The following is a 20,599-nucleotide window of genomic DNA, read 5'->3' on the forward strand; positions in this document are numbered from 1 at the left end:
ACTATGAGACATTGAATAACTGAATTTCTTTAAATCGATTTCACATCTAGAAAACAAATCATACTCCCCATATTACTCTCTACATATTGTAACTATTCATGGAGCTATGGCAAAATCTAAAATTTAAATGAGTTTATGAATTAAAGCAAGTAAATGATAGTAGTATTTGCTGTGCGTAAATGTTACAGTGGTTACTCACTGTCATTTTTTTAAAAATTTATTTATTTATTTATTTATTTATTTTTGGTACAGGGGATTGAACTCAGAGCACTAGACCACTGAGCCACATCCCCAGCCCTATTTTTGTATTTTATTTAGAGACAGGGTCTCAGTGTGTTGCCTAGCACCTCACTATTGCTGAGGCTGGCTTTGAACTCAAGATTCTCCTGCCTCAGCCTCCCAAGCCACTGGGATTACAGGCATGTGCCACTATGCCTGGCTTCATTGTCATTTTAGATGTCCATCGAACTTGTTTTGTGCTCTGATACTTTTTAAAGAATTCTAATACAAGTAAAAGCTGCCAGGTTGTACTGCAGCATTTTGTGGCCTCCTTTTATTGAGTGAACGTTTGTGTTCTCTGTCTCAAAAATCAAATGTTGAAATCCAAATCCCCTATGTGCTGGCATTAGGAAGCAGGGCCTTGGAGAGGTGTTTTGGTCATGCTGGGTAGAAACCTTGTGAATGACATTAGCATCCTTATAAAAGAGACCACAAGGACGTCTCTTGCCTTCTGTCCTTCATATTCAGATATGAGATGTCAGCAGTTTACAACCAAAAAAGAAGCCCTAACCAGAACCCAAACATGCCAGCACCCTCACCTCAGACTTCCATACACCAGAATGTGAGAAATAATTTTCTGCTACTCATAGGTCACCGAGTCTAGGGGTATACTATGGATTATAGCAGCCTTTATCACAACTGTTCCCAGTATCTTCACATTATTGTTAGGCATTTCATTTTTATAGTTGCTTCTGTCCTCTGGACATCAGACATACAAACAGGCAGCATTATACTTACACATAAACTTTTGCTGACAAGTGTTCAAGTATTTAAATATACATGACAAAGCAGAGATAAATGGGAAATTCATAACAAGATTATCAAAATGCTCACCAAAATTATCTTACTACTTGCTACTCTGGGTGGTGGAATACAGGATGCTTTACATTCTTCTAGTTTTGAATATTAATTTTGTAATAAATACATACCAATATATTTTTATAAACAGAAAAGTTAAAGCTATTTTCACCTTGAAAGTTTTTTTAAAACCACTAGAAAATTTAGTTGGCATATCTTTCACAAATTCAGAAGAAAAAACTATCACCCGAGGTGCAAGGAAATTTGGAAGGTACTTCATTATGTGTCAGAATACTTATTGATAACAATTCAAAAGTTGTTATGTCTGACGGGAAAGTAAACCACACAAAGCTGACAAGTCAAAGCTGAAAGTGGTATTCCTTTCCTCTTTTATTGTATGCCTAAACCATAATATAAGCAAAAGATGTAATTATTGACTTGAAAGACATATTAAGATGAGATATCAAAAAGGTGATATTAATATCTTAAGTTCAGAAGAGAAAGATGTTTGTTGGAAGAAAAAAAATCAAATTTAACACAACCATAAAAAGAAAAACCCTTCCCATATTTCTCTCTATAAAAGCTACGATAGTCTTTAGCCTTCCAGACTTTTTTCTATGTATACATGTATGTACACACACACACATGTACACACACACACTGCACATTGATATACAACTGTGGAGTTTACTTTTTTTTAAAACAAAAGTGATGTCTTGAAAGACGCTGGATTTGATATTCAGCACTGGGGGAAAAAAAGAAAAAAAAAAAAGCACAACAACAAAATACCCTTAACTTTATTATTTATTTGGTGCTGGAGACCAAACCCATGGTCTCATGAGCTATACCAATGTGCTATGTGTCCAGACTAGTATCTTAACTTTGCATATGGTTAATTTTTTTCAATTAATATAAAGGACTTTTAATTGTTCTTAGTTATCTATCAAAAATTAATAAAACCCTTTTAAATTTGGAAGTTATAGAAGTATAAAAGATCATGCAAAATATCCAATAAAATTTCTTTCAACCAACAATTTAATTCTAAAGAGTTTCACAATCAAAATCCTATTTTTCACTAATACTGGTTAATCTTACGTGAAAAGTAAAACAAAAAGATTGCAACACTTACCAGCATATTGTAGTTTAATAAACATGACTTATACAGTTCACTGAAAAAGTACTTTAATATAAACATTGCTTATACACAAAACCAAATAATATTGATATTCTAATTCTAAAAAAGTCTTGGTTTATCTAAAACACTAAGATGCAACCTCAATAGTGAGTGCTTCACATTTTCCAGTCTCTTGATCAGTGCATGTCACATGTAAAGATCCATCCCTAAACAAACAAAAAATAAATAACATTTCAAAAGCTCATTTTATAGAAACAAAGTCCTTAAGAAGTTACTTAAGGACCTGGAGTAAGACTTTATTTAAATTTCTGAAAGAATAGTATTAAGAATAAATACAATTTCAATGTCTTCAGCTGAATTTAATTAATTTCTTTCCTAGAGCTTTACTATAGCAATAATGAAACATAATTATCCTTTTAGGGCAAAGAATATCAAGATATAAACCTTAGAAAATTACATTGAAAACTGATAAAAATTACATCTCCAATTACCAGAGATAAGATTTTTAGACTGACTACATTTATAGAGTTCATAAAATATTCATAATGCAAATCAATGTCCTGAGATATGCTCTTCTCTGTAAAATACAGTAAGTTTTTAAGGTGAAAAATGTGATTGATAAAATCTTTGCAAGTTTTCAATAAATGATTTGCCTAGAATGACAAATGGTTGAAAAACATAAAACTCATAAAAGGGGTCAAGTTTCAAAATGAATCGTTTTAACATTAGAAAGTTTAATTTTGTACCTTTTCATAGTAAGAACAGCTAATATATCACGTAATCCATTTTCTTTTTTATCTAAATCCTGTAGTACAACCTGTATATGCAAAAATACAAACAGTATTTTGACATATTAATTAACTGATGCACCAGTTATTATGAAGGACAAATTTTACTTTTTATTGAAACCTTTTAAAACAAAGTTTTCAATTCTCCTACCATTTAAACAGAATTCAAAGAATAAGATTTAAAGTTTATTAACTAGAAATGTCTCCTGCACATGGAGGACATATAAGACAAGTACTGTATTTGTCCCTCTTTAGTGTCTAGATTAAAATGAATGTTTATAAGAAGTACTGTTTATCTCAGAAAATAAAGGCTACTATTCTTTATGGTAATTAAGTCATTACCAGTAACATGCAATAATATTCTGGCAAGCCTTCTATGTAAACTTTTAAAAAAATTAAATATTATAATATACTTGAAGAACTATCTATTTAAAAGAAATACATGGCTTTTTTTGGGTAAAACTGAGATTGTATTGGTTAAGTAAGAGATGTTAATGAAATTACTGACTGTAAAATTTCTCAGTTTCCTAAAGAAAGGTACCAATAAATCAAATTTGGAGTTAGACACTGACTTGTCTGACTTTGCCAAGATCAAATTTAATGACCAAGGTAAGTCACTACCTTGTTTTACTCATTTGTAAAATGAGAAGATTAGAACAGATGGAAACACAGTAAGATTCTCTTCCAAGTTCAGTGTTACTGACCAACTCTTCTCCATCTAGCATCTTTAAGTTAGTGACAGCAGCTGTGAAGTCTCCATTTGGTTGTGAAGAGAAAGGTAATGAATGAGAGAGCACCCCTAAGGGGATAATAAGAGTGCCATCTGAGATTAGAAACCTGGTGCATAGGAAAGTGCTTCTATCTACACAGAATTATCAGAGGAGCTTTGAAATCTTTACTAGCAGAGGTCAAATTGGTAAGTCTGAGGTGCAGCCCAGGCATGCTATATATATTTTTTTTTTCATTATTCTTTAATTTTGTACCAGGGAGTGAACCCAGGGAGCACTTAACACTCAGACATATCCCCAACTCTTTTATTTTTAAAGACAGGGTCTCACTAAGTTTGCTGAGTCTGAGGCTGGCTATGAACTTGCAATCCTCCTTCCTCAGCCTCCTGAGCTGCTGGGATTACAGGTATGTGCCACTGTGCCCAGCTCATTATTCTTTTGTTGGAATTAGAAAACAAATATAAATCTAAAAATTTTATATGTATACACATATATTTCTTATTTTATAAATAAAATGTATATAGATTTATTTTGACTATAAAAATAATTCATGCTTATGTTCTACACTGTAAAACTTTCAGTATAAAATATATAAGTATATTTTTAAAAATTCACTCTTGGTACTTGGTACCCTGAAACCTATCTACCCACTATTACATTTCTGGAACACTCTAAGTACTTATAGATATTTTCTGTATACATGCATGGACACCTAAAAATACATATACTACTCAAACATCACCCCGTCACACACAGATTCATGGTCCCAAAATCCTTAAATGCAATGAGATTATAATGCAAATACCACTGTGCAGTCCTTGTGTGCTAGTTTTAATGCAACTGCATTTCTTGGACATGCTTCTAAGCAGATGCCATGCCATGGAATTTTGAAAAAGACTGAACTTAAATCACAGGGAGCATGGTACAATGGAAAGAGCATGGGCTCAGGATGAAAACCAAGTTGAACAGAAATCCTAGCTCCGCCAAGAAAATAATAGGGTATTTTCAAACACAAGTCAGTTTCTTTTCTTTCTTTTTTCTTGTGATAAGAGGACTCAAACCTAGAACCTTGTGCACAGTATGCAAGTGTTCTACTGCTGAGCTACATCCCCAGGACTTAGCAGTCATTTCTTAAATCCCTATAAAATGCACATAAGTTCTTACCTTATAGCATTTTGAGACTGTGTTTATAAATTACCTAGTCTAGCACCTGGCATTTAGCAAGCAAAAAAGTATTATTTTCCTCTTCTAGTACCTAATTACCAAGGTGGGCCAAGAGCATGAACAGAGAAGCAGTAAAAATACAAATTGCATTTTGTTTTTATTTCTCCATACTCTTTCAAATTAAAAATCACTATTTCTTCCCTCTTCCAAAAATGAGTAAGTAGAAGCAATCCATTCATAAACAAGTGTTAGGTTCCTACATAAATTTTGTATTAATTGAGATAGTAAACTGAATCTAATCCAGAACAAAAAGCTGAAAAGTTGCATGTGACTAAGTCACAGTCTAATTTTATGTATTCACCTGTGCAAACTTGGATTCCTCTTTGGCACAGTTCTTCCCTTCAGACTCATAGAGTTCAAGGCATACAGAAGATATATCTCCAGGGGCTTGTAATGTGTGTTGTCTTCGAGCGGGCAAAGGAGTCCCTGATGGAAAGAGCACTGTGAATCTGTTGGCTCCTGATTCATCCACTCCCTGTAAGCAGGCAAATACAATGCATGGCTTTTGATATTTATCTTTACAATGAGAAAAACTTCTATTATAAATAAAATATATATCCATTGTTGAAAATGTGGAAACTAGGCAAAGAGAAGATGAGAGAAGTATGGATTAATTCTATCCCACTTTGTTTATAAATACATTGAAATATCAGAAGCTTATGATTATTTCATTTTCTAAAGAAATCAACATGCTAGATAAATATTAACAAAAAGAATGTAAGATACTTATTAAAAGGAAAATTATAAACCTAAATTTAAAATCTTTATCAGTATGCATGGTATGTATGAAAACTTATGTTGATTAATTTGTATGAAAAAGCACAGAAAAGCTACACAAACCTTCACTAAAATATCTTTAGCTGAACACTCTATCATTAGAGAGTCTTCCATTAATACATTTTCTTTCCCAATAAGAATTCCTGCTTCTATAGCTGCACCAATAGGGATCACCTCATCAGGAGGGATAGAATTGAGAAGATCAACAGCTGGGAAAAGATCTTTAATCAGTTGCTGTAGCCTTGGGATTCGAGAAGACCCTCCACAAAGGACAACCTAGAAAATGAAAATAATCTTCAGTTCTTTACTTTTAGAAGAATGATTGTTTCTCAAAATCAAATGTAACAGGCTGAGCCATCATAATCATACATAATATACTAGATATTTAACATTTTATTAAGCTTAATATATAAATATCTATATGTAACATGTGATATATAATTAACATATTGTTTACTCAAAACAAAATTTAAAATAAGGAACAACTACATAAAATACAGTATAGCAATATATATGTGGTTCATGATTAATACTATGCACCTGAGGCTTAACCACAGTCATTTGAATAGAATATATTAGTATTTTGTACTGTCCCTACATCTTTTAAAGAAATGTTTAAATAAATCCTACATCATTCTTGTGTCAAAATAAATAGTGCCAATCCCTACATGAAAACTGCCATGGTTTTTGACTTCACCATGGAAAAATACCAAGTGTCTTAAGGAAAAAAAGAGCTGCTTTGCAGTTTTACAAAACTACATTTTAAGCTCTTAGTACTATCTGACTAAATTTCTTGTTTCTGCAGAACTTCATGTAAAACTGCTCTTTATAAATCATCTATGTTCCCCACTCATTCACCCATTTAGCACTGATGACCCAATGGGATTCAGAGTATTAAATGAATGAATGAATACACAGGTGGGAATCATCAATAACCACTTCTTATTTTATAGTTTTAAAAGATAATCTCAAAGTCCAATGTGTGTGTCAGAGAAGAACAACTGATGAAAATTAGGACTCATTAACATGTTGTATGAAATGAGGAATACCACATTAATCTTCAGGTGAGGGATAATTAACATCAGCTGAAGAATATTTTTTAAAAAGTAGGTTTTCGTTGGCAATGAGCTACAAAAGGTCTGTTTTGGAGGTAAATAAAAAGGAAAGTACTTTCCAGAATTTTAGGACCCCAGGTAAATACCATGAGAATAAAAAAATATGGGCTTTGCAAATTTCTCAAATTCAACATCCAAAAGCTATATTAACAAACTGTTAGCACTACAATAAAATAAAATAAATGACCCAGGAATTTTTTGGAATTGGTATTTTCTTTTTAGGGTGAAAAGTACAAAGTGTGCTACTCTTAATGCTAATAGTAACCAGTAAGTTTTAATTTAAATAAGTTACTTAAACATTTAGTCTACAATATGAGATTTCTTCTGCAAACTTCAACTTTAATAGCAAACATGAGTCTCAAATATAGTTAACTATTCTTACCAAAGGCTTTTTAAATACAATTTTCACAATTTCATAAAATAAAACTGAGGTTTAAAAAAAAATAATTAGCCAGCCATAGCTGCACATTCCTGTACCCCCAGTGGCTCAGAAGACTGAGGCAGGAGGATAACAACTTCAAAGTCAGCCTCAACAACTTATCGAGGCTTGAAACAAATTAGCAAGACCCTGTCTCAAAATAAAAAATAAGGGCTGGGATTGTAGCTTAGTGGTAGAGTGCTTGCCTAACACATGTGAGGCACTGAGTTCAATCCTCAGCACCACATAAAAATAAATAAATAAAATAAAGGTATGTCTATCTAGGAAAACAACAAAAAAACAATATAAAAACTAAAAACGGTTGGGGTTGTGGCTCAGTGCTTAAGCACCTCTGGGTTCAATCCCTATTACCAAAAAAGAAAAAAAAAAAAAAAAAATCAAACCACCTGTATTACTCTGCTCAAGCTGCCTTTAACAACATTTCTTTCTCCCAGTTCTAGAAACTAGTAGTCCAAGATCAAGGCAAGGCGGTTTCATTTTGAACACTTCACTTGGCTTGTTGGTGGCCACCATCTTGCTATGTCCTATGACTTCTTTTTGTTTCCCAGGGAGAGAGAACAGAAAGAACTAGCTTTCTGGTTGTCCCTTCATATAAGGATAAATAATTCTATTGGAACAGGGCCCTCACCGTGACCACACATGACCTTAACTGCTTCTTTAAAAGGACCACATCCAAATGGAGTCACGCTGAGGACTAAGACTTCAACATGTGAATTTTGGGTGGGATGGGCATGACTTAACAACTTGGAAATTACAAAACAGGAAGATAAAAAAGGAGCTGGCGCAGTAGTGTACAGCTATAATTCCAAGGATTTGGGAGGCTGAGGCAATAGGATCACAAGTTCCAGGTCAGCTTCAGCAAGTCAGTGAGGTTCTAAGCAACTTAGTGAGACCTGTCTCAAAATAAAAAGAGGTGGAGATATAGCTCAGTGGTAAAGCAGCCCTGGGTTCAATCCCAAGTAAAAACAAAACAACACAACAACAAAATGAAAATAAAAAGTATCACAGGTTATTCTTTAATAAAATAAGCATGAGAGAGATCACAAGCTCAACTAGTTTGTAGGCCTCAGTTTTGGAGTGTAGGAAAAAAAGTACTGCCAGGAACTATACAACTCACCTAGGTATAAAAGGATAAAAATATAATAGCCTTGTAACAAAAACAGCAATGTTACTGGCACCAAACCAGATATGTAGACCAATGGTACAGAACAGATGGCACAGAGAAAAAACCCACATAAATACAGTTATCTCATACTAGACAAAGGAACCATGTAGAAATCCACATGTAGAAAAATGAAAATAAACTTCGCTCATCCTGCACAAAAATCAACTCAAAGTGGATCAAAAACTTAGGCACTAGCAGAGACCCTCCCTGTACCTACTAGAAGAAAAAGTAGGCCCAAATCTTCATCATGTCAGTCATGACTTCATCAGTCAGATCTGACTTCCTTAACAAGACTCCTAAAGCGCAAGAAGTAAAATCAAGAATCAATAAACAGGATGGATTCAAACTAAAAAGCTTCTGTACAGCGAAGGAAACAATCAACAACGTGAAGAGAGAGCCTGCAGAATGGGAGAAAATCTTTACCACATGTACTTCAGAGCACTCATCTCCAAGGATACATAAAGAATCAAAAAACTTAATACCAAAAAAACAAGTAACACAATCAATAAATGGGCTAAGGAACTGAACAGATACTTCACAGAAGAAATACAGTCAATCAACAAATATATGAAAAAATGTTCATCATCTCTAGCAATTAGAGAAATGCAAAATCAAAACTACTCTAAGATTTCATCTCACTCCAGTTAGAATGGCAATTATCAAGATTACAAGTAATAATAAGTGTTGGTGAGGATGTGGGGAAAAAGATACACTCATACATGTTGGTAGGACTGCAAATTGGTGCAACTACTCTGGAGAGCAGTATGGAAATTTCTCAGAAAACTTGGAATGGAACCCCCATTTGACACAGGTATCCTACTGCTTGGTTTATACCCAAAGGACTTAATATCAGCATAATAATAAATGCAGCCACATTAATGTTTATAGCTGCTCAATTAACAATAGCTAAACTATGGAAACAATCTAGATGTCCTTCAACAGATGAATGGATGAAGAAAATGTGGTACATATACACAAGGGAATATTACTCAGCCTTAAAGAAGAATGAAATTATGGCATTTGCCTATAAATGGACAGAGCTGGAGAATATCATGCTAAGCGAAATAAGCCAAACCCAAAAACCAAAGGCTGAATGTTTTCTCCAGTAAGCGGATGAGAATTCATAATGGGGGGTGGGGGGGAAATTAAGGAACTTTGTGGATTGTGCAGAGGGGAGGGAGGGGTGGGGGTGTGGGTATGGGAAGGACAGTGGAATGAGACGAACATTATTACCCCATATACTGTATGATTACACTACCAGTGTGACTCTGCACCATGTACAGTACAGCCAGAGGAAGGAGAAGTTGTGCTCCATTTGTGTATAATGTATCTAAATGCATTCTACTGTCATGTATAACTAATCAGAAACAATTAAGAAGCCAAAATAAACTATACCATTTTATAAGATATATATGTGTGTGTATATATATATGTAAAATTGCCAGATAATGGAGGTCATGTTTTAAATTTCAAGTTAAAAAATACAAAATGGGGGAAAAAAGGAAAGTAAAAGTCTGAATGTTTTGCTCTAAGAAACATATTGTTTTGAGTAAAAAAAAAAATCATATTGTAATTCCAAGTAAGTTGAAGAACTTAAGTCAAAATAGATTAAACCCCCTATTTCTTTGAGGGTCTTATGAGGTTTTTTTCAGAGAGACAGAGCAGAGAGAGGGAAAGTATAAGTCTTTATAGTGTCATAACCTTAGAAGAGACTGAACACAGATCACGCTGTATGGGTAGAAAAAGAGAGAGGGGGAGAGAAAACACTAGAAAAGGACAAAGCCCAGGTTGCAGTCTCCTTGAGACTTAGCCATATGCCTCTGACTGTCCATATGTAGGAGACTTGAGACCTACTGTTGAGTAAATGGATCAAGAAAATCACTGACAGCTCATCATCCAAGGGTGAGGGCATGAACAGGAGCTGAGCAGTTCGAGCACTTTCTTAGAATAGAGCAATTAGAAAGGGTGGGGGAGAGCCAGGCGCAGTGGTGCATGCCTATAATCTCAGCAGTTTGGGAGGCTAAGGCAGGAGAATCATGAGTTCAAAACCAGTTTCAGAAAAAGTGAGGCTGCTAAGCAACTCAGTGAGACCCTGTCTCTAAATAAAATACAAAACAGGGCTGGGGATGTGGCTCAGTGGTCTAGTGCCCCTGAATTCAATCTCTGGTACCAAAAAAAAAAAAAGGCAGGGGGGGGCTCGACTATTATGAACCATATGTTAAAAGGGATCATTTTGTTCATACAATATGGATAAGATAGGGATCTCGGAAATGGGCCATCTAACTCTTCTTGCTAACTTAGTATAAGTTTTGTGAAAATTAGAAATAATCATAGAAATTTAAATAACAACAAAACAATTCCTCGTAACTAAGCAACATCTACCCCAGGAATACAACCTTAGGAAGTCATTAATAATTCATCACACAGCTTTAACATAAATGTAAAGAAAACCATGTATTATGGTGTCCAAAAATACATTTGAAAAACTCGATACCTACTTCATATTAAAACTCCTTTAAAAGTAGAAAAAAAGGAAATGATGTCTCTCCCGTCCACTACCCACTCCCAGTACTGGGAACAGAACTCCAAGGCACTTTACCCCTGAGCTACATCCCCAGCAACCCCACCCCACCCCACCCTTTTTCTTGAGACAGGGTCTCACTAAGTTGCTGAGACTGGCCATGAACTTTTGATACTCCTTTCTCAGCCTGGCGGCGATTACAGGCATGCATCACCATGCTCACCAGGAAATGCTGTCTTAATAGGATAAAGAAAATCTATTTTAAAACAGTTACCAGGAATCATGTTTGCTGGTAAATGATTAATGGTATACCCCTAATAAAAAGAACAAAAGGAGGATGTCCAGTATCAACAGAAGTACTTAAGTTCTGATCATAGTGATTAAATATAAAACAGAAATAAGGTCAACAAAACAGAGAGAAGCGTTACCACTTAAATATACAACCTTTCCTGACACCCCCAGCCTACCACATTTTCCTGCTGCCCTTATAATGGCAGCTTCTCAAGAGAGATACCTATACTCGTCTCCACAGAATACCTTCTATTCTATAGTAAACTCACATCAGGAAGGCATTTATCTATACAGCTCCACTACGACTGCTCTTATAGTCATCCCACATTGCCAAGCAGAATAATCAATCCCTAGACCTCACGTGCCTGCACAGGACAGTTACTCTTTCCATTCCTTACTGACTATTTTTACCTGTCATGCTGGTTCTCTTCCTCCTTAGCAGACTGATCCTAAATCCCCTGTGCTGATCCTCTTTTGGCTATGAACTAATCCCAGGCCTGGGACTCTGTCTTGGGGTCTCTCCTCTAATTTGGTTCTTTTTGCTTGCTCTGCAGGTGATCTAATTCTGTCTGGTGGCTCTAAGTAACAAATGCTGACAAACATGTATCTCAAGCCCAGACCTCTCTCCCCAAATGCAGACTACAATGTACTCTTAAAGCTCTCCCCCAAGATCTCCTGTTGGTGTGCTCCTTACTTGCTTGCCAGGCTCAGCAACCCCCACTATCCCTGTTCACTTATTCTCTTCCACCCACACTACCCTCCTGCTGCTCCTTAAAAGCACCAGGCATGCTCCCAACCTGCCTAGGACATTCACATGTCTTGTTCTGGAAATATGACCTGAAATAATATACTTTGTCACTAGGCAGGGTCATATCCTGCTTTATCTTTCTTTGTAATACTTATCAAAACTTGGCATTATTTTCTTAGCTCTTTCTTTATTAACTTTGTACCCTAAGTAGAATATCAGTTTTAAAAGGGCAATGACTTTGTTACACTTACTATTTGTATCCCAGGTGTCTAGAACCTGTCTAGCATAGACTAAGTATGCTCAATAATTACTTGTGGGTTAATTAGTAAATAAATTTGAAGCTCAATAATTACTTGTGGGTTAATTAGTAAATAAATTTGAATGTATGCCCAGAAAATCCAAAGGTTCCATTAAAAATCATTAATCCAAAGAGTTCACAAAGTGGCAAAATGAAGATAAAGAAAGCAAACAGGTATCCCATTTATCAGCAAAACAAATTACAAAATAAAGTTATAAAAACTTATAATAGCAATAAATTCCATAGAAGTCTTAACAAAAATTTAGTAATAAATATTAAGAAAACACAAAATTTAAGAAAATATTGTGTAAGATTTGACTAGAGAGGGATACCAACTTTGTGGTTTGGAAAGCTAAACACTATAGTTATTATATCACCCCAAAATTATTTCACAGATGATATGCAATTGTACCAAAATCACAATGAGATTTCATATATAAAAAGTTGAAAAAGTAATTCTAAAGTCCTTTGAAAAAAAATATATGAATAATTTTAAAAAAATGAAAATGCTAATTAATAATAAAGGCTTAACGTCTACTCAAAAAGAGAACTGCTTTTTGGTGAGTTATTTGATAACAAATATTAAAAGTCTTAACATCTGGAATTTTACTCTAAATTTTATTCCAAGGAAATTAAAGATGACCACAAAGTCACAAAGACTGCCATTTATAAAACTAAAATAACCTACATATCTAATATAAAGAGTTAATTTTTAAACTGTGGTGCATCAATGCAACAAAATCCTATGGAGCTATTAAAATTGCAGTTGTAGAATCTGGGAGCTTTGTCATAAAATGCAGGGAGTAACCACATTCATTTATCAATGCACCCTTCCATAAGCCTACTAATATGACAGTAAGAAGGTATAAAAGTAGAAGAGCAAAATAAGAAAGATCTTGAGTTAGAGATTTCAAGAAATTTTGGAAGCTGGAAGGAAAGAGGCAATTATTTTAAAGCAGATGAAGATGAAAATAACCTAAGAGAAGCAGAGTGGTTTGACTCAGCATTCTAGAGTGGACAGATGCTCAGGAGTACCCAGGGCCACCAAAACCAAGGGTGAAGCACAGAATCAAACACAGAGCTAGGGTTGTTTTCACAGGCATTAACTGGACCCCAAGGACCTCTCCCTTGACCCAGACAGATGGCTACAGCACTTTCTCCCACAGTTATGGGAATTTTGAAATCAAGGTATAACAGGTGGTGGGGGAGGCACAAGGTGCTGAAAACATGAAAGGGAAAGTGCATATTCAAGAGAAGGAACCCTAATGCTCTCTGTTCTCAGGACGGAATTCAAATTCATTCTTCTGAAGCAAGAGATCAGAGGATTCCTCTGAAAAAAACAATTATTCTTAAGACTACATCTATAGATACTAAAACTAGCAAGGCAATGGGCACAAGTATCAAGAACACAGCTTCTAGAGGCAGACTGCCTGAATTCCAGTCCTGACATGCCAGTCTTATAGCTGTGAGCTAACTGCTTAGCCTCTGGGAAAACCTTAGTTTGCTTATCTAAAAATGCAGTTCCTACATCCTGGTGCTTTTATGAAAATTAAATGTTTTAGTACATGTGAAGCCCAATCACTTACTCCTGCTTCCCACCTGTTACCTGACTTTGTAGGTAGGGGATATATCCTTGCTTGGCTCTCAGGCCTGGCCATAATGCACTGTCATACACATCTAAAGAAAAGCTTTAAAAACAGTGTATGTTCTTTAGGGTTGTCCCTCTTGCCCTTTCCTATGAGAACTGTATGTCCCGAACAGCTGTTCCTTTATCCTGGGGCTGAGAATGAGCAGCAAAGGGAACAGAACCATGGCAGTAGACATCCAGCCACCTGCCACTGCCCACATGAAACCTAACTGAGGAAAAAAAATGTTTGCTCTAGAAAACCCCTGAGAATTGAGGGCTGTTTAGTTAGTATAGCAAAGTGAACAAACTAAAGTCACAATTTCATGTTTTTAAATTCTCAAAAGCCTGTTTTTAGGAATACCTGGAGAGGGAATCTTTAACAATGTTCTTAATCCTGAGAAGAGAACTGACACTAATTGATCACCTACAGTATGCCCCACACTGTACGGTAAATGAAATTGTTTATCCCTTGTAATAATAATCCTATTCAATAAGTTATACTACTGACTTTTAAAGTAAGTATTATCATCCTCTTATATGAAAAGTAAGTCCTCAGGAAATTAAGTGATTTGCCTAGTCCAGAACTATCAGCACCAGAGGCTTCCAGTTCAGGTGGGTGTGACCTTGGATATCACCCACTACTGCTGTCTTACACTGTTATCCTCATGTCTCACTCTTTGTCACTCACTGCTAGCCCTTAAGCACCTAACACAATGCTTGGGATATTATAAGTGCCAAAACAGTCCCCCAAACTTATTGAACTGATGTGCAGAAACCTATCAGTTAAAAATGCCTATTTTGATCATATACAATATATCAAAAAAGTTAAAAATATACAAACATTCAAACTATAGACCATTTAAAATAGTATTACTATTTATCATCCAGTAGAACAAAGCAGCTGAAGAAATCAAAATAATAGAGCAATAGATTTAAACTGACAAATGAAACTTTTGTACTTCAAATATTCTCTTCCATCACAGGGCCAAAATTAAACAGTAAGGAACATGTGTCAAAAGAAGATTACAGTAAATGACAGTTAAAATTCTGATTATATAAAGTATCCACCCAACCTTTTTAAAATATTGTGATTTAAATGATTAGACAAAATATGACTATTTACAAACAAGGAGATACAAACTCAAACATTTAAAAAATAATCTAGTAATCAACAAAATAGATACCTTTTTTGTTTCAAAAGACAACTGGAAATTTATCTTTAAATGATAAAGCTTAGTGTCAGCAAGGTTACAGTATTGCATTAATAATTAATTCAATTCTTTTAGAAAGTAACTTGAGGTAAAAATAGTCTTAAACTATTTATACTTTTGACCCTTACTATAAGAATCTACCTGAAGAGATAGTATCAAATATGGTAAAAGCCTGTGTCCATAGGCATCATTCTATCACAGGGGAGGAAAAGTCACAAGTTCTAAGTGTTCACAATAGAACGGTAAGACAATTCAGTGACTTTCCTTTCCTAGGATATTAACGACCTATTTTGAAAAGTGTTTATGAGGACTATACGGTCATATGGAGAAAGAAACTGATTATACTATAGAAAAAAAAACTGAAATTCAAAAATTGTACATACAAAATTTGAACTATTATGGAAAAAAAAACAAACAAATCATGGCTAGCAAACCAACCTATGCATGCAAATCCAAAATATTTTGTAGTATAATAGGGGTTGGTTTTTGGTATTTTCTGAATTTTCTTATATGAATAATTGTTAAATAATGAAAATGAAAAAAATGCATTTTAAATTTATAAAAAATTATCAATGGATAGAAATAATTTTGGGGAAAAAAATTAAAAATCTGAGCATTTTTGAAAATATCAAAATTCTTTCCTAAGCAAATTAAGAGATGTGTACAAGTTAAGAGCAGGCTCAGGAATGACACATCTTGGCTCTACTACGTACTAACTGTTTCAGCAAGTCACTCAATTTCTGTACCTCAGTGCTTCCACTTATAAAATGGGGATATATAACAGTGCCTACCTCACAGAGTTGTTGCTATGTATTTAACAAGTTAATATATGTAAAGTACATACACTGCCAGGCACATGGCATGCTTTCAAGTGTATGTCCATTTCGAAAAAAAAAAAAAAAAAAAAGTATACTAGAAATTATTCTTTTCTGGGAAACTGGGAAAAGAAAAAAAATATATATATATATAAATATATAATAGAGATCACCAGAGTCATTAATCAAAGTTCAATAAAGCTTCTTTATTCATTCACATAAACTCTGAAAACACAGGCATAAAAATATTTTTCTGTACCAAGAGCTATTTTCTAAATTTCAAATCTGAAACTATTCCTAAAATAATTAAGAAAATATAAATGCATTACCTTGTTGATATCATCTGCTGTAAATCCACTTTGATCTAAGAGTTCTCGGATTGCTTCTATGCATTTATTAAAAAGAGGAGAACAAAGAAGCTCAAATCTTGCTCTGTACATAAATGTACATGTGAACACACACACAAGAGGAGAAAAAGAAAAAAGGCTTAGTACAATCAAACTTTTTTTCTTGTTAAGAATAATGCCAAATTTAATGTGATAGTTTTTGGACTAATAGGTTTACAGTCAGAGTAGGGTATCTATTAAACAGTGCAATGTCGTGGGTATGGGTATGGATGTATGGATGTATGTGTGTATGTGTGTATGTATTTAAATTATTCATCTAAGTAAGTACAAAAATATTTAATATCAAATCCAAGTGGAAAGCTCTCATGCCCATGGTCTATTTACAAGCTTAAAAAAAAAAAAAATCTAAGAATATATACCCAAATTGAGGCATTCCCAACAATAAGCCTATCGACCCTAATTAAACCATCATTTGGAAATTTTTGCTATTTTCATGTTAAAGCATTAGAATTATTTCTAATTATTTTTCATTACACTCTGAGGTGTGCCTCAGTTTAGTCCTTTTGCACTGTCCAAGAAGCTTGAATGCTAGTATATAATAAAATTTTAAGATTCATGTTCATGAAAAATAAAGTCCATAATCTCATACTGAACTTCTTAAATGTAAATGATTTTAAAACTTATATTATCTACAGATATTAAAACATACTCTAAGAGCATAATTTCCTTAACGAAATGTTACAAATTCCCTCTTCTTCTTAATTACTGATATTAATAAGCAAACACATACTGAGTACTTGGACAAACTTAACACTAGGGCATCCTGAAGATAGGTACTCTACCCACAAAGTGGTATCTACTAAATTTAGCACCTTTTCTGTATTTTGGGGTGTGGCTTGAAATCTGACTTCAAACTAGAGCAGTACTATTCCAATAGAACATTCAGCTAGTCACCAGCCACATAGGACTACTGAGTATTTGAACTGCAGCTAGTGGTACTGAGGAACTGCATTTTTAATATTATCCTTTCCTGATTAACTTAAATAGCCATGGGTGGTTAGTGGCAATTGTATTAGGTAGCTCTGAAACTCAATTAGGAAAAACAGACGGATAAAGAAGGTAAACAAACATGGTGAATAGAATCCTAAAAGTTATATAATGCAGCAATGCTTGAAGTTTTTACTATGTTTGAAAGTTACCTGCCAAATTTTGGAGAGGTTTCAATAGGCTTACTAAAGATAACTATTATTACTATTAGTAAACAACACGAAAAGTTAAAGCAATGTCCAAAGTACAATGTCCTTCCTTTGTACTTTCTGGGTAGAAGTGCAATCACTTGTATGCAATGTTTTAGATTTGTAAAAGTTAGGGCTATTAAAAACTGTTTTATATACACTACATCTATACTCACTAAATGTCATAAAAGCTATTAAAATGTAAAATACTAGGGTTGGGGGTGTAGTTTTAGTGGTAGAGTTCTGTGAGGCCCTGGGTTCAATTACCAGTACATGGGGAAAAATAAAACAGGTAAAATACTAGTGATGATGGACAGAGTTAACAAAAACAAGAGAAATGTCGATCTTTACTACTGTGTAACGGTTGCAGTGCCTGGATTGAATTTCAGGCCTATCACTTCCTAACTGTATCACCTTGGGCAAGAAATAAAACTTCTGCTTCTGCTTCTTTATGTGTAAAATGAGAAACATAATAGTACCTGTCTCATAGGGCTGATATGAGGATTCAACTAGTTAATCCAAATATTTAAAATATAACTTGCTACAAAATGCTAACTATAAGTAATATTGAAACAGGAGGAGCTCCACATAAAAGTTTACACATTAAAGAACTAAAGACTCATAGGTAGGTGGGGCTGCAATTCAGTAAAAGATACCTGAAAATTCAAACTTAAAATTCCATGTCACCTTTCTTTAAAAGATGTAGGATGCCTTTTCTACACAGTGCTTATTGTAACTTAAAATTACTGGGCAATAAATCAAAACTAATGTAATTACTTTGGGAACAGCTACTTAGTCTGATAAAAATTGGACCCCAAAAGTAAAGACAGAAAATTTCCCCTCTCACAGATGGCTAATAAACCTCAACAAACACAAAGTCTAAGGTAAGAAAATCATACCCACATAAAATGCTCTTGAAATGATTTAAAGTTTTTTGAACTTCAGTTTTACCTGGACACATTGCAATCAAAATCTTGACCTTCATATAATGAGTCAAGGAAACAATTGGCACTTCCCAAGGTTGACAAAGAATGTTTTGCAACTTCAGCGCTGTTCATCAGTTTCATCATGGCTCGGGCATTTCCCCTCACATCATGTCTGAAGGACCTAAATTAAAAACATAACCTTTGAAATTTAAAATACTGGGTCATTTAGAATTTAATGAAATTAAAACCTACATAATTGCTGTTAGAGCAATAATAAATCCATGAATCAATATTACATACCAGATGTTAGCATTTGGCTTCTAATCCATCTAAACTTTCCTAAGAATATTTTTTGCAGTTAAGGGTCCATTCGAGAAAAATGAATAACCAATTTACTTAATACTTTGAATTAGTGTGTTATGTAACCATAATTGTAATTTGAGAAATGTAGACTAGATATCCTTTTACAGGTGAGACAGAGGTTGAAGATTTACGTAACTGGGTCTGCCTCCTATCTCACCTTTTACAAACACAGCATAACCACTGTTTAATTGAATAAAACTATCTATTGAGCACTTAAAGAACCCCAAAACTTAAATGTGCTTCTTCAAAGAAATCTGACACATAAAAAATATGTAAAATTAAAGTTCACCCATCTCTAATGTGCATTAATTTTTAAAACTGTTTGCTAAATAATGATCAATTGCTTTGTTAAAATAACACATTTATAATAAAAAGCAGTGTAGGTCTTCATTAAACAAGTGAGAAATTACCACTTTTTCAAGACTTTTTTAACCAATGAGTTTGGTAAACTGGTAAAAATGTTATTTCAGCTACATGTTTTATTTTTTCCTGAGAGTGGCGATGTCTAAAATATAACATAATAAACATATAATATATAAACATATAATAAACATGTAATATATTTGACTTTTGATATGTCCAAATAGGACATTTTAAATGGAGTAATTACATACAGTAATAAGACTCAAACATTCCTTGTGGTAGATTTGTTAAAATAAATACTCCATAAGCTATTAACTCACTGAGATATGATGATAACAATAGAATAAAGCTATCACCAGACCCAAATGTTTCAGTGGCTATTGGTTCTTTGCACTGAGTGAGAAATCCAAGCACCCTACACTGGACAGCTTGGCCTCTGCATCCCAGGACATTGTAATTTTTCCCTACCAAAAGATTGGGAATCTTCTTAATCTTCAGGCTGGATCCTCCCTGCCCCCCACCATCTCCTGCCAAGTCAAAGGTAAATAAACTAGTTTAAAACTGTTTGCTAAATAATGATCAATTATTTAAACATGTCTTAATAATTGGAATTGGTAGTTCTCATGCAGTGAAATAAACCCATCTTCTTTTGCAGCACAGTACTTTAAAGTAAATTAGGGGGAAAATTTTTTACACTTGAAGAGAAGCCTCAATCAAAATGTATTATCTAGGCCATTAAAACTCACCTCTGGAACTCAGAAGCTAGATACTGTGCTAAGGTTTCTGTGAAATGTGCACCACCGATGTTATCGTCAGTGTTTGTTGAAAGAACCCGATACATTCCACTGTTAACTTCCATGACACTCAGAGATAAGGATGTTCCTCCAAGCTTAAATACCAAAATATTGCTTCAAGAGAAAGATAAAGTGAGTAGCTTGTCAGAGAATCACAACATTCTAAAGCCAGGTGGGAGGGTAGAAGTCATTTAACTTAATCCCTTTAAATTGCAAATGAAGAAACTAAAAATCTCAGAGGAATAAGTTGTCTATAGTCACTAAGAGATGAATCCAGTTTTAACCCTGTGCTTCTGAATTCAAGCCAATGTGCTTTTTTACTTAATCATGCTGGTAAAACTGTATTTTTATAAGTAATCAGAGTCCAAAATACTACTTTTCAAAATAAATCAAGAATTGTAATTATAATAAATTTTGAGAACTGAATATAGAAATTCTATGTATTACACAAGTTACTACTACAACAGTCTATGCAGATTAAAACATATAAAACTAGAAGCTAATTTCTTATGTATCAAAATTCATACTTTTTGATATTTCTATCTTTATCTAGTTTACCTAAAAATAATTTCCTAATGATTTACACATACTAGTTTCTTCAACATGAGAAAC

General features: G+C 34.1%; 1 protein-coding gene across 3 annotated transcripts in view; it reads right to left on the minus strand.

The window, feature by feature from the left end:
• Window positions 1-2,202: 2,202 nt before the first annotated feature.
• Window positions 2,203-20,599, minus strand: part of Hspa14 (heat shock protein family A (Hsp70) member 14) — a 31,483-nt gene continuing 13,086 nt past the window's right edge. For 2 of the 3 annotated variants that reach the window (XM_047520708.1, XM_047520710.1), the window contains 7 exons: window positions 19,940-20,101; window positions 18,493-18,648; window positions 16,289-16,391; window positions 5,793-6,005; window positions 5,254-5,427; window positions 2,959-3,029; window positions 2,203-2,418 (listed from right to left, as the gene is read on the minus strand). In XM_047520708.1, the coding sequence (XP_047376664.1) occupies window positions 2,340-2,418; window positions 2,959-3,029; window positions 5,254-5,427; window positions 5,793-6,005; window positions 16,289-16,391; window positions 18,493-18,648; window positions 19,940-20,101 (958 nt within the window). In that variant the 3' untranslated portion in view covers window positions 2,203-2,339. The remainder of the gene's footprint in view (window positions 2,419-2,958; window positions 3,030-5,253; window positions 5,428-5,792; window positions 6,006-16,288; window positions 16,392-18,492; window positions 18,649-19,939; window positions 20,102-20,599) is intronic. The other variant, XM_047520709.1, reaches the window with a different exon arrangement.

This window comes from Sciurus carolinensis, chromosome 12 (assembly GCF_902686445.1).
Source record: "Sciurus carolinensis chromosome 12, mSciCar1.2, whole genome shotgun sequence".
NCBI classification, from domain to species: domain Eukaryota; kingdom Metazoa; phylum Chordata; class Mammalia; order Rodentia; family Sciuridae; genus Sciurus; species Sciurus carolinensis.